The 13,202-nt window shown below is 42.1% G+C and overlaps 1 protein-coding gene across 2 annotated transcripts in view; it reads right to left on the reverse strand.

Moving 5' to 3' along the window:
• RARB (retinoic acid receptor beta) overlaps positions 1–13,202 on the reverse strand; it is a 254,988-nt gene that overhangs the window by 86,287 nt on the left and 155,499 nt on the right. For both annotated transcript variants that reach the window (XM_023207282.3, XM_023207281.3), the window contains exon 3: positions 10,228–10,369. In XM_023207282.3, the coding sequence (XP_023063050.2) occupies positions 10,228–10,369 (142 nt within the window). The remainder of the gene's footprint in view (positions 1–10,227; positions 10,370–13,202) is intronic.

A 13,202-nucleotide genomic window follows, 5' to 3' on the forward strand; every position in this document is an offset into this window, starting at 1 on the left:
TAACTGACCTGCCCAAGATCACACAGAGCTAAGTAAGTGGTGGGTTGGGGTATGAAACTGGCTGCCCCTTAAGTTCCGGCTTTAAGCTGCATACTGCCTTGCCACTCTTTGGGAGGGGGAGTAAATGGTGCAACTTGAGAGTCTCCCATGTCTCTCATTATCCCTCCATCAGTTCCCCTGGATGCTTAAAATCCACTGTGACAGATCCACCCATTCACTGACCCTTTGTTTTATTAGGAAAGGTCTAAACCTTGAAGATCCAAAAAACTGAGATCTCCACCTTCCCATCTTCAAGTTGTGCACAGAGTTCAGGTTGTGAGGAAGAGTTAAGGACAGGCAGCAAGGCAGGGGCATGTCAGTGGGATCTGACCAGCAACTGAGGCACTACAAAGACTCTGAGTGGGCCAAGGCCACAGCTTAAGACTCTGTTTCTATTCCTAAGATACAAGAACATATAAAACCAGTGTTTCTCAAACTTCAGTCCTTTGAAGTATTGCCTTCACAATTTTGCACATATTCACAGGCTGCTATACACTTATGATTTCTGTCTCAATTGGTTTTTTTCTTAAATAAAATTTAGAGGAAATTTTTATATTACTACTATAAAGGGGAAAGGAGTGCCATTTGCTATAAATAGAAAGGTAGGGTAAAAAATAAACAGGGTTTTCAGGTCAACTGCCCGTATTTGTAAAGTTTTACTGGAACAAAGCCATGCTCAGTTGTGAAGCTCCGAAGCTGCAATAGTAGAGTTGAGTAGTTGCAAAAAATGCCAAATGGCCTGCAGACGCTAAAATATTTACTGCCTGGCCATTTAAGAAAATTTGCAGACCTCTGAAATAAATACAATCCAGTCCTACCTAGGTATTGTTGCCATCCTCTGTTAAAAAGAGAGATGAGCAGAGATTCATCTAATATTAAGGCTGTATTGGCATCAGATTTTTCTCATTGGTAATAAAAAGACAATAAATATTGAAAACGAAATAACTTTATCATTAAATGAGTAGATACTAACTCATAACAAGTTTGTTATTCCCTAAAATTACATTTCGTATCACAGCATGCAGTTTACACTTAGGGGAATACAGAATTAAACTAGTATACATATCAAATCAAACCACATATATAATTTTTTTTTATTTTTTTGAGACAGTCTTGCTGTGTTGCCCAGGCTGGAGTGCAATGGCTCGATCTTGGCTCACTGTAGCCTTTGCCTCCCGGGTTCATGCGATTCTTGTGCCTTGGCCTCCAGAGTAGCTGGGATTACAGAGGCACACCACCATGCCCGGCTAATTTTTTTGTATTTTTAGTAGAGACAGGGTTTCACTGTGCTGCCCAGGCTGGTCTCAAACTCCTGACCTCAAGTGATCCACCCACCTCAGCCTCCCAAAGTGCTGGGATTACAGGTGTGAGCCACCATGCCTGGTCTATAATTATAGAATACTTGATTTGGGAGCAAATACAGGTGAAGATACTGAAAACTGTGTAGCCTCAAATGTGTGCAAGAAGTTCACTGTTTAGAGAAGCAAAGGGTAGTTGAAAGGATGCTGAGAATTAGAATTAAGACCCATGGGTGTCAACCAGCTGTGTGACCTTAGGCAGGTCTCTTACCCTCTCTCAATTTCAGGAAACTGAATCAGAATATGATTTCTGTCCTACCTGCCGCACGGGATAACCTGCAGTCTTGGGGCTCTTGCCATTAGTAAAGCCTCTTGTGACCATGAACTACCACAGCACCACTGATGATCTCCCCAGCTTTCCTCTTGGGTGGCTAACGGCAAAAGCGGTCTTGCTGAGAAGGCCACAGAGTGGATAGGAGTTGGTTGGGAGAAGGGACATGATGGATCTGGAGGAAGGCAGGCTAGAGTCCCAAATAAGGCAGAAGAGAGATGGAAGGGGCCAGATGAGCAAAGAAAGGCAGCTGCTGGGAGGGCGGGGAAGGGGAAGAGAAACTTTGCCTCTGTGGTGATTTAGCCTGGGCTCAGTACCACTGGAAGACCCCGGTGGCCTCACCTTGAGCTGACTGAGGCAGGAAGGGGGCCAAGCACCCTTTCTAACACCCCAGTTCAGTTTTCTCCATGGAGTTGAGTTCCAGGATACCAGGATACTCTCCCATTCTCTGATTACACATGTCTCGGCATCTCTGGGCAAATGAGCTATCTGGCTCCCGGTTTAAGTAGCCAAGAAAGGTGGATATTTATTTTAGAAACCATGCTTGCAAGCTTTATTTTTAAGGCTGTGACATAACATTTGGGGCTGCACTTCTACGTTCTAAACAATTCAAAATGAATAGAGCCTCTACTTTTAGCTTTTCTCCTGAAGTATAATCAAGGCCGTAACTATAATAAAACACAGCTGTGGCAGCAGCAACAGTGGCAGCCAAACTGTGTCACCACAAGAAGCAGTAGCAGAGGACCACTCTCATTCAACACCTACTATGTGCCAAGCATGGTGCTAAATGCATTACCCCATGAGGTCCAATCCACAAAACAATCCTGCAGCATTGCTGTGATAATCTCCACGCAATGGGTTAGTTCATTTCACGTGAAGCAAAATTTTGCCATGTGCCCAAGTTGAGACAGCTAGAGGCGAAGGCTGCCTTTGAACTCAGCTCAGGCTAACTTCAAAGCCCTTTGTTCTTTCCTCTGTGCTGTTCTATTGTGTAATGGAAATTTCTCATTTTTCTAAGGTGAGAATGTACTGAGTGTCCCCACTCCAGGAGACAGGCAGTGGGGAGAAATGTGTCAGTAAAGCTGAAGGAATGTTAATACTTCCTTTGCAGTCTGAGTGTTAATGGGCTTTGAGTCCCGCAGTGGCACTGACATCCCCGGGCTGCTGGTACCCAAACAGAAGTTTTATTTTTTAAAGAAATTTCCTAAACAGATGCAGGCAAATACTCATATCTGGCAAGTAGAAAGGGGCAGCAGATTTTTATTTTCCAGCTTCTAGGATATTTTTAGATATAAAAGTAGGAAGTTTCCAGCCTTTCGCTTACTTTTGGGAGGCTCTTTGGGGATTTGTGTGCCACAGAGCAAGAAGAGAAGGTGGGGGTTAATGGTAGTCTCTGGTGAGCAGAACAAAATGATCACAGTGAACCTTGGAAGCAAAGTAACAGGCTGGGATCTAACATGGGAACAAATGAAGAAATAAACTAAAATTAGAAAGACATTAAGTGCCCTGATGATGATTTTTATGTAATTTCCCAACTACACAGGGCAACCTACAATATGAATTTCCCTATTATTAAGCCAGTAAAATCCAGCAGTAGAACCAATGAGCACATCAATATAATTTGTGCACCAGCAAAGGTGATTCTAACTAAGGTTAAGTGCCTTTAGTCCAAAAGGTTTGTTTTAATCTAAGTTGAACAGTAAAGGGGGAATGAGAGAAACACAGAACAACAAAATTCTCCCACAGAAGTATCTAAGTGCCTGTACAAAGCACATTCATTCCATCCAATCGACCCACGGGGACGTTCACGTCTAAAGTATAAACTGGAATTTAGAGACTTTATGAAAAGCTGTTCTTAAGCTCAATATGCCCCAAATGAAAAGGTGTCAATGAGTACTTAGGGACTCTTAAATTCAGAGATTATTCAATTGCTCTATTCTACAAATACACTCATGAAACTGTCATAGGAAAAAAATGCTGTGAAATACACGTTAAAAAGCATTCTCAAACAAAATCAGACATGTTTTGCTCATCACTCAAGGGCATGGGCACATAAACATAACCTCAAAGAGCAATACAAAGAGGCTCCCCTGCATGGATTCATGGCCAGTGGTTTTCAGAAAGAAAGGAACTAGGATGAGGGGGTGGCAGCAACAGTACCTTCCACGGTGTTTTTGTTACAGACACAGGGTGGGGGCACCCAGGCTTGAAGGAGGCCAGTGACCCATGGGAACCTAGCCTAACCTCAGGGGCATCCAGGGTATACTACTGTCCCTTCCTCACAGCACCCAAGTTGTAATTCTGGCCTAATTCTTGTCTTCCACTTTCCTTTTGACCTCCTGACCGCAGTGTCTCCCCTATCCCTGGACCCCCTTCTGTGATAGCTAAGGTTTGGCAAAGGTAAGATCCAAACCCCAACACATGTCCATCTTTGCTTCTCCCTCTTAACTGGGCTTCTGCCATGCACAACTACCCAAGACACCTGCTCAGCTCAGCCTTTTTCACTGGCAAAAGCCCTAGAAGATCTAATGTCTTCTGGGGGAGGGAACTGCGAAGAGGAAGCAGCTTATGGAAACACTGCTGCCTAAACAGGATTAAAAGCATCAATTCTCATGTCACGCCTGGGCTGTTAGGCAATACCAATGTTCCTCTCATCCAGGTAGAAAACACAGCCTCAAAGAAGTTGAATAACTTGTTCTGGGCCCCTAGAAGATAAACGAATGACTACAATTTGAATACACACCTAGAATTGTTTTGCCTCTGACAACTTTTCAGAAAGCAAAGCCAGGGAGAAGCTGGGTTTGCCTTTAAAACTGGTCACATTTAATCACTTGATCAATCTAACTTCACTGAGCAAAGCTTCCTGCTAAGTTCAGGGGCTGCAAGGTGAGAAAGACATGATACATGCTTTTTAGGAGTTTATAATCAAGCCAGGGAGACTCACTGGTGTGTGAAGAATCATACTACCTGTATAATATAATAAGTTTGCGGTTCATGGAGCTTTGTGCAAAGCACTGTGAGAACACGAGGTTGGGGAGGGAAGAATGAATAACTCTGCCTAGAGTGTGGAACGAGGCTTAGGGGTGGCTTCAAAGAGGAAATAACATTTCATCAGGCTCCTGGGGTTCAACTGAAGGAGAAGGAGGTGAATCCTCAGAAAAATGGAGACATAGGGCTCCTAAGTCAGCATGGTGTAGTGTGGCTGGAAGCTGGGTGTGTCTACTGGTAGGAGATAAGTGTGGGATGGGATCACAGAGCAGCCCTAAGTGGCATCTGTGGCCACTGGATGAGCCACTTAAAGCAGATGTTGGCAAACCATGGCCTGTGGGCCAAACCTAGTCCCTCACCTGCTTCTGTAAATAAAGATTTACTGGAACATAACCACACTTGTTTGTTTATGTTTTCCATGGCAACTTTTGTGCTATTATGGCAAAGTTAAGTAATGAAGACCAGGACAAATATTTTCTTCTTTTTGAGACAGGGTTTTGCTCTGTGGCCCAGGCTGGAGCGAAGTGGCATGAAAATGGCTCACTGCAGCCTCAGCCTCCTGGGTTCAAGTGATCCTCTTGCCTCGGCCTCCTGATTAGCCACAGGTCCACACCATCACTGTCAGCTAATTTTAAAAAAATTTTTGTAGAGTCGGGGTCTTGCCATGTTGCCCGGGCTGGTCTCATTAAACTACTGGGCTCAAGAGATCCTCCCATCTCCTTCTCCCAAATTGTTGGGATTACAAGTGTGAGCTACTGCACAGGGCCTCAAAAATATTTTCTAAAATTTCAAATATTTTTTAAAAGAAGAGCTGGTTCTTTTTTTTTTTTTGAGACGGAGTCTTACCCTGTCGCCCAGGCTGGAGTGCAATGGCGTGATCTCGGCTCATTGCAACCTCTGCCTCCCAAGTTCAAGCGATTCTCCTGCCTTGGCCTCCTGAGTAGCTGGGATTATAGGCACGCGCCACCATGCCTGAAGAGCTGGTTCTTTTAAAAAATGGTTTGCTGACCTTTGGCTTAATGATCTGAACTATTCATTTGAATTTCTGTAACTGACTTAAATGCATATGATCAGGCTTGCTAGGGCTTTACTCCCATGGTTTCTAAACAGTATCATCTTAAATCTTCTTTCTCATCATGGACCATCAGCTATTATCTATACTATAAGCTTGTCTGGACATTTCTTTTATAATCCAAATGTTATGCCTTCATTTATTGTTTCTCTTTTTCATTAATTGTTTTTATTTCACGGCTTTGCCACATGCTTTCCTCTTCTGACATCACTACAAACCTCCCACGCCACCAGCAGAAGTTCATCATTCCACTTTGAGTCCGTTTGCTTCCTTCTCCAATTCTTAGTAAATTTTTGTGCCACCTTCAGAATGCTGCTAAAGTCAATTTTTTTTTTACTTGCCATTACCATGTTCAAATTCTATGCTTTGACAGACAGCTACTTCTCTGCAAAAAGGCTTCCCTAGTTCTATAAGTCCTTGGAAAATACAAGGTATACCCAGCAGTATTTACAAAACAGAAAAAAAAAAAAAAAAAAAAAATGAAGAAATAAGCACACTGTTCTGGTAGGCCATGTTAAAGGATTTCTTTTACTTGTAAATCCCCTTACATATGTAAAATCAAATTTGATCTATAAAAATTAAATTTGCACATGATTTTCTAGGGGATACATCTCTAATATAGAGCAAGGAGTATGGTTATTGTTTTATTAACCACTGGCAATAAAATAGAGTGGAAAAAGGAACTCGGAGTTTTAAATGCTGCTCCCTATGGCATGCAGTATATATTTCAATTTGAATATAGACCTTCTCATCAAACTGCCTGGTTCCAAATCTCAGCACTGCCTCTTACCAACTGTGTTACCTTGAGTAAATTAATGTCTCTGTGTCTCACTTTCCACATCTGCCAAAAAAAAAAAGATGGGACTTGGGAAGGAAGAATTATAACTAATCTATCTCATAGGGTTGTTATGAGGATCAATGGGATAAAGCATTAAAAGTGGTTAATGTAGGGCCGGGCGCGGTGGCTCACGCCAGTAATCCCAGCACGTTGGGATGCCGAGGTGGATGGATCACTTGAGGTCAGGAGTTCAAGACCAGCCTGGCCAACATGATGAAACTCCATCTCTACTAAAAATACAAAATTTAGCCGGGCGTGTGGCAGGTGCCTATAATCCCAGCTACTTGGGAGGCTGAGGCAGGAGAATCACTTGAACCCAGGAGGGAGAGGTTGCACTGAGCTGAGATCCCGCCACTGCACTCCAGCCTGGGTGACCAAAAAAAAAAAAAAAAAGTGGTTAATGTAGTACTTGGCACATAGAAAATACCCTGTCTAGTTAGCTATTACTATAATGATTCTTAAATTTTCCCAGTTTTTACTCTTCTTTTTTTCTCCCACAGCATAAAGAAGAGTGCCTTGGGAACAGCACTGTGGGACCTGACAAATCATGGTGGACATGAAGTCATTTTTGCCTCCTGTCTTTCTGATTCTCCTCTGAGGAACATTTTCTTCCACAGTCCCCACCCACATGGTTTGGGTGAAGTCAACCTGAATCCTGGGCTGTAGATATTGCTACATAATCCAGACCTGGCTAATCACAATATTCTATCCCCCGCCCAAAACAATGCCCTGCCCAAAGCAATGCATTCATAGAGGGGCACATGACCCAAGGTAGGCCACTGAGAATCTGTCCCTTGGCTTTGATGGAACAATCAGGATCTAAGAGTCCCTCTTTTTAATGGGTCAATAGATTATCAGCCTGGAGCTGTTGGTGCCCTTCTTTGTCAGACATGGGGAAAATCTTCCTGAGAATGAAGCCAGCACAGCAAAAATCAGCTGTGAGAGACAAAGAAACAATGCCCCGAAAACAAACATGTGCCCTTGGATCCAGCATATTACTCTGGACTTTTCAGTGACATGTGCAGAGTTTTGTAGCTTAAGCCAGCTTGGGCTGGGTTTTCTGTCACTCTCATCTAAAGGATTCTGACACATACAGATGAACTGACATGTCCTATGGCTAGAACGGAATGTGAATCTTGCTAATCTTGCTATTGCAGAAAAGGCATGGGGAGGAGAGGTGGCCGACTTCACCGTAGTCTTGGTTATGTCTTCAGCCAGTTGGGACAGCTGGGAAAACCGTTTCATCTTTCGGAGTCCTAGTGTACTTGTATGTCAAATGAGAGAGGTGAGTGAAAATCAATCTCTAAGATCCCTTTTCACTTCTAACATTCTACGAGTATCTATTATTCTTGGGTTCATTTCAGTTGCGTATACTGTGGTATAATTGGTTACTGATTCTCATATTTGCCTGCTTCCTTCTGTTTCAACTTTAAAAATACCCTATTAGACTCTCAATCTCTATATTCCAAGTGTTTATTTCTTTCCCTTCAATTTCCTTTTAACAAAAATATATTTATTTTTGTGTACTTGGACATAATGATCCCATTTTCTTCCCATTTCTATATTTTTAAATCTAATTAAGGTGATAAGCTCCTTGAGGGCTGATGCTAGAGTTTTCCTGTGGGTGTAAACATTATTTTTTTTAATTGCCAACCAAGCTGCCAGTTTTTACAGAGCAGCAGGATATGGGTTTTAAGTAATGTAAGCAGGAAATGGGTCTCCAGCCCACACAAAATAATGCAAAAGTACTGATTTTCCCTGAGACCACATCTGGCTTACTCATTTATAATTTCAGCCTGAACTGAAATTCTCCCACAGAAATGCTGTGTGACATCCATGCCTACAGAACATCAGACCAAAACTGGAGCAGTAGGTGATCATCCTGTGAATCTCACACACAGGAATAATCTGGCTATTTCAGGTTATCATACTTTTCTCTTCAGTGGTAGCATTTAGAGCCTGAACCAATTGAATGTTAGCTTCCTATCTTCAGATGTATGGATTTTGAATAACTCAATGGCTCTAAACTTTAGAGGGAGGGAAAGGAACTGGATGAAATGTGGCCAATTGACCGATCACCTGCAGACGGAACTGCCTAGGGGAAAAAGAGCTTCCCAGAAGGAATGGCACATGCAGGATGCTTTCCTGTATGATGACCCACTCCATTCTCATTCATGAGGACTCTAAATATTAACAAGACGTCCATTCTAAAAGCCTTAATGGGTTCTTCTTGGCAAATATAACAAAACGACCTGGAGGCAGTGGTTTCATAGGGCTGGCTGGTTCAGTAATTCAATGGTGCTATTAAGGGCTTGATTTCTGTCTTTCCACTTTTCCATCCACAGTGCATGCTTTGTCCTACAGCTGACTTCCCTGGGGATTGGAGGATGGCCACCGGGGTACTTGTGGCTACCTGTTTCCTTGCTCACATGCATAGAGGGAAAGGTACTTCTGTCCTGATATTCTACACATGAGTCTTGAATTCCCTCTCATTGAACCAGCCTAGGTTACATGTTCACATATGTGGTTGGAACAAAAAATACGCTGATTGGCTTTAATTGACTGAGTGGATCCCAGCCCTGAAGTTTTCTCTGAAGCATAGAAACCTAATGGGTATAAAAGAAAACTAAAATCTGAGTACAGTTAGGAAAGGTGAAGGCGCAGGAGTACAGTTAGGAAAGGTATCTGGGTGGGCTACCAAGAAACCCCTGCTACAATTCCTGAGCAACAGCTCCAAGCAGAGGCAAGATTCCCAGTTGGGCACCCTCAGAGCAGTGCCTCTGGTTGGCTCTAGGGGCTTTCCCTCTTCAGTCATTTCACCCAAGGGTCATGTTTCCCAGTTCCAAAATCTAAGAGCTCCTGATTCACAGCATAATTCCTCCAACTCTATTAGAGGATCATGGTGGGGGTGACTGGCTCTTTGTCCCACACTCTTGGAAGGCAGTAGCCATGTCTCAGGTATCTCCAGGGTCTCCACGCAGCACCCAGCCCACTGCTCACAGCTGCACAGCACGCCATCACCAAAATCCCTCTGTGATAGAGTGACAGGAAGAGCAGGAGTCCCACAAGAGCGTCACTGGGCACATACCCCCATGACATCCCCAGGCCTGCTTGAGCCAAGCCATCCACCTAATACTTTCTTATTCCCTACATTTGTACATGTCCAAGAGAGAAAGAGCAAAATCTGCTGCAGTGTATATATACTCTGTTCACACTAAAGCCTGTATATTTCAAATCCTTCCCTCCTAAAAAAGGGCAAATTATGACTACTGTTAACATTCATGCCTATCATTTTATCTTATCCTTACTGATACAGGCGAAGATCCTTATATCCATTGTCAAGATGGGGAAATGGAGTCACCATGTGACTGTGCGATATGCTTGAGTTACTGCTAATGGCTCTGGGATCCACAGCGAGTTAGCCAATGCTTTGGAATACAAATCTGCCATCCACGACACCTAACTCCTGCCTTTCCACCAACTGTCACTCAAGTTTCATCTCAAAATCTCCATATCAATCCCCATTTTCATGTCATCTCGATTCACACCTACCCTTGGCAAGATATCATTAGTGTCATGTGTGAATTCCACATGACTGTGGAAGGTGAGCAAATCACAGAAATAAGGAAAAAGGGAAAAAGGTTTTTGAGACTCCACTTACATTCTTTGGACATTCCCACTTCAAAGCACTTCTGGAGTCGACAGTATTGGCATCGATTCCTGGTGACTTTATTAATAACACAGTTCTTATCTCGGTGACAAGTGTAAATCATATTCTTCTGAATACTTCTGCGGAAAAAGCCCTGCAGGCAAGCAAGAAGATGAGAAAACTCAGTAAAGCAAATGAGCTTTGTCAGAAATCAAAGCCAACCTTATCAATGCATTAATTGCTCTTTATGCATAATGAAGTGATGGCAGCAGAAAAGTTAACTTACATAAACCTTAAAATCCTCGTGAGATATCAATAGCTTCTCCCTTTGTTGCAAACCCAAAAGCCACTTTTAATCAAAACTAGACATGACCATTATTATCTTGCTAAAGGAAAATTAATTCCAAGCTGATTTACTTGGAAAACACCAGAGTTGGGTTCCCTCCAAACAGGCTTAGCTTTCCTAACTGGCTCCCTTGCTGACCAGAACAATTTCAGATGAGCCCACTACCAAGAAACCCAATATATGAGGATGTTTACCCAATAAAAGAAATTATTGGCTGGGTGCGGTGGCTCACTCCTGTAATCCCAGCACTTTGGGAGGTTGAGGCGGGAAGATCATTTGAGGTAAGGAGTTTGAGACCAGCCTGACCAACACAGTGAAACCCTGTCTCTACTAAAAAAATACAAAAATTAGCCAGGCACAGTGGCGCACGCCTGTAATCCCAGCCTTGGGAGGCTGAGGCAGGAGAATTGCATGAACCTGGGAGGCAGAGGTTGCAGTGAGCCAAGACTGTGCCACCACACACCAGCCTGGGTGACAGAGTGAGACTCTGTCTCAACAAGAAAGAAAAGAAAAGAAAAGAAAAGAAAGGAAAGAGAAAAAAGAAAAGAAATTATTTGCCTAATGCGAGAGTTAGTTTTTCCAAAGGAGTCTTCTCTGAGTTCTTTTACATAGCTCCTCTCACAACATTTAAAATACAATTTTAAAAAATTATCCAAAATTGGAAACAAGAAATAAAAATGAGTGTCTGTCCATTTAATGGCATATTAGAGCTATGTTGTCCAACAGGGTACCCATTAGTCACATGAGGTTACTTAAATCAAAATTAATGAAAAGTAAATAAAATTAAGAATTCAGTTCCTTAGTTACATTAGCTACATTTCAAATGGTCAATAGCCATATCTGGCCCATAGCTACCATATTAAACACCACATATATAGCATATTTTCATCATTGCAGAAAGCTCTATTGGGTAGTAATGTACTACAGCATTGACTGACAAGCCCACCTAAGTGTCATCTAACACTCACAGGAAATGTAACTTTGTTTGACTTACTATTTACTATTGATTGGACTCAGATTCTCTACAGACTGTAGAAAACTAGTAAATTACACATAATTTTTTATCTAGTATAGGTGCAAAACATTTCTGACCAGATGAACAATAACCCCAAATATTATTGTTTTATTGCCCTGTAGGAAATGAACCATTTTCTATCTAACTTTGCAATCTTATTCTGGTATTCTCTTTTCCTTCACTCCTTTCTCTCTTGTTTTCTATCTACCTGAATATCTTTCTCCTATCTTCCTTTAAACCAGCTTGGTCATCCCACTATTCCCTTCATCAATGAGTTAAATAAATTTTTGGCATGTGCTTACTAAATACTTGAATGAGTTTTTTGCTTTTTAACTTTTTGAAAATCACATTTTGACAAAAGAAGCAATTTACCCTGATTTTCTGTGAAACACTGACAAAATAAAGCAGACTTCAGGCTCCAGAAGCAAGGGTCCCCAACTTCCTCTTTGTCTTCCCTGTTTCTACATACAGCTTTGCAGACAATGGATGATCAAGTGATGCTTGCCGAATACACAGATGAAGGATATACCTGCTGCCTTTTCTGTCTTCTAAATGCCTAAGAAAAACTTCCACGTCGCTATGAGTATTAGGAGTGACGAAGTCTACCTTGCCAGTTGTGATGTGGTTTACATCAACACTAGAAACTACTCTCTTGAATGTAAGAAACATACCATCGAATGCGTTGAACAGAAACTAAGACCCATCGTCTGAGTTCAACTTTCCTGCAGTACATTCACACTGTGGGAGCCAGAGCTAAGAACACACAAAGCTAAAGCACATTAGCAAAGAATGCTTGTGTAACACACATTGTTTAGGATACTTACGTGGGCACCCTAGGATTTTAATGTCTAAATAAGCATATTTTTACTGGCATGGTTCAACTGTAAGCACCTGGAAATCTTGTTTAAGGTTGCAACTCCTGTCACATATCCCAGATACACACATTTTCCAAGAAAACACAGCTTATTTTTGTGCCTCTGGAGCTACAAATATGCTTAGAATCTAAAATAACAGGTTACAAATACTGTGAAATCCTCCCAGAATCTGTGCAGAGTGGTCACCTAAAACCGTATCTTTCCCTACAAAAAATATAACTGCGGGCCACCTTCTGTTGCCAGATGTAGAAACTCAGTTTACAGAAACCTCCATCGCTCTTCTGCCGAGAAACACTGACACAATGGAAGACACGGTCCTTTACACACGTGGGAAGAAAATGAGACAGGGACAAAGGTGACCCCCTCCATTTATTAAAAACCAAATACTCAGTTCAGCAAACACTTAGTGAGTGACCGGGAAGGAGAGAAAAACAATCTCATGATGCTCAAATGAAGGAAGACTAGAGAATTAAAGAACTTTATATGTCACTAATTACCCAGTCAGTGTGGTTCAGTAACAATGACGGCAGAAACTAAATAGGACTTCTTGGTTTTCCAAATCAGATTTTTGGCTGGATTTCAGGAGAAGGTCTAAGTTTCAGTAAATCATTTCCACCATGCTAGAACACTTGCTGACTAAAATATATGCTATGAGGTATTTTTATACATGGGTTGAGTAAACAGACATGCCCTCCGCGCCAAAGAGAAGTTTGCATCGTACAAATTTTCCTCCTCCTTCATTGGTATTACG

The sequence above is a fragment of the Piliocolobus tephrosceles genome, chromosome 2 (assembly GCF_002776525.5).
Source record: "Piliocolobus tephrosceles isolate RC106 chromosome 2, ASM277652v3, whole genome shotgun sequence".
Taxonomy (NCBI): domain Eukaryota; kingdom Metazoa; phylum Chordata; class Mammalia; order Primates; family Cercopithecidae; genus Piliocolobus; species Piliocolobus tephrosceles.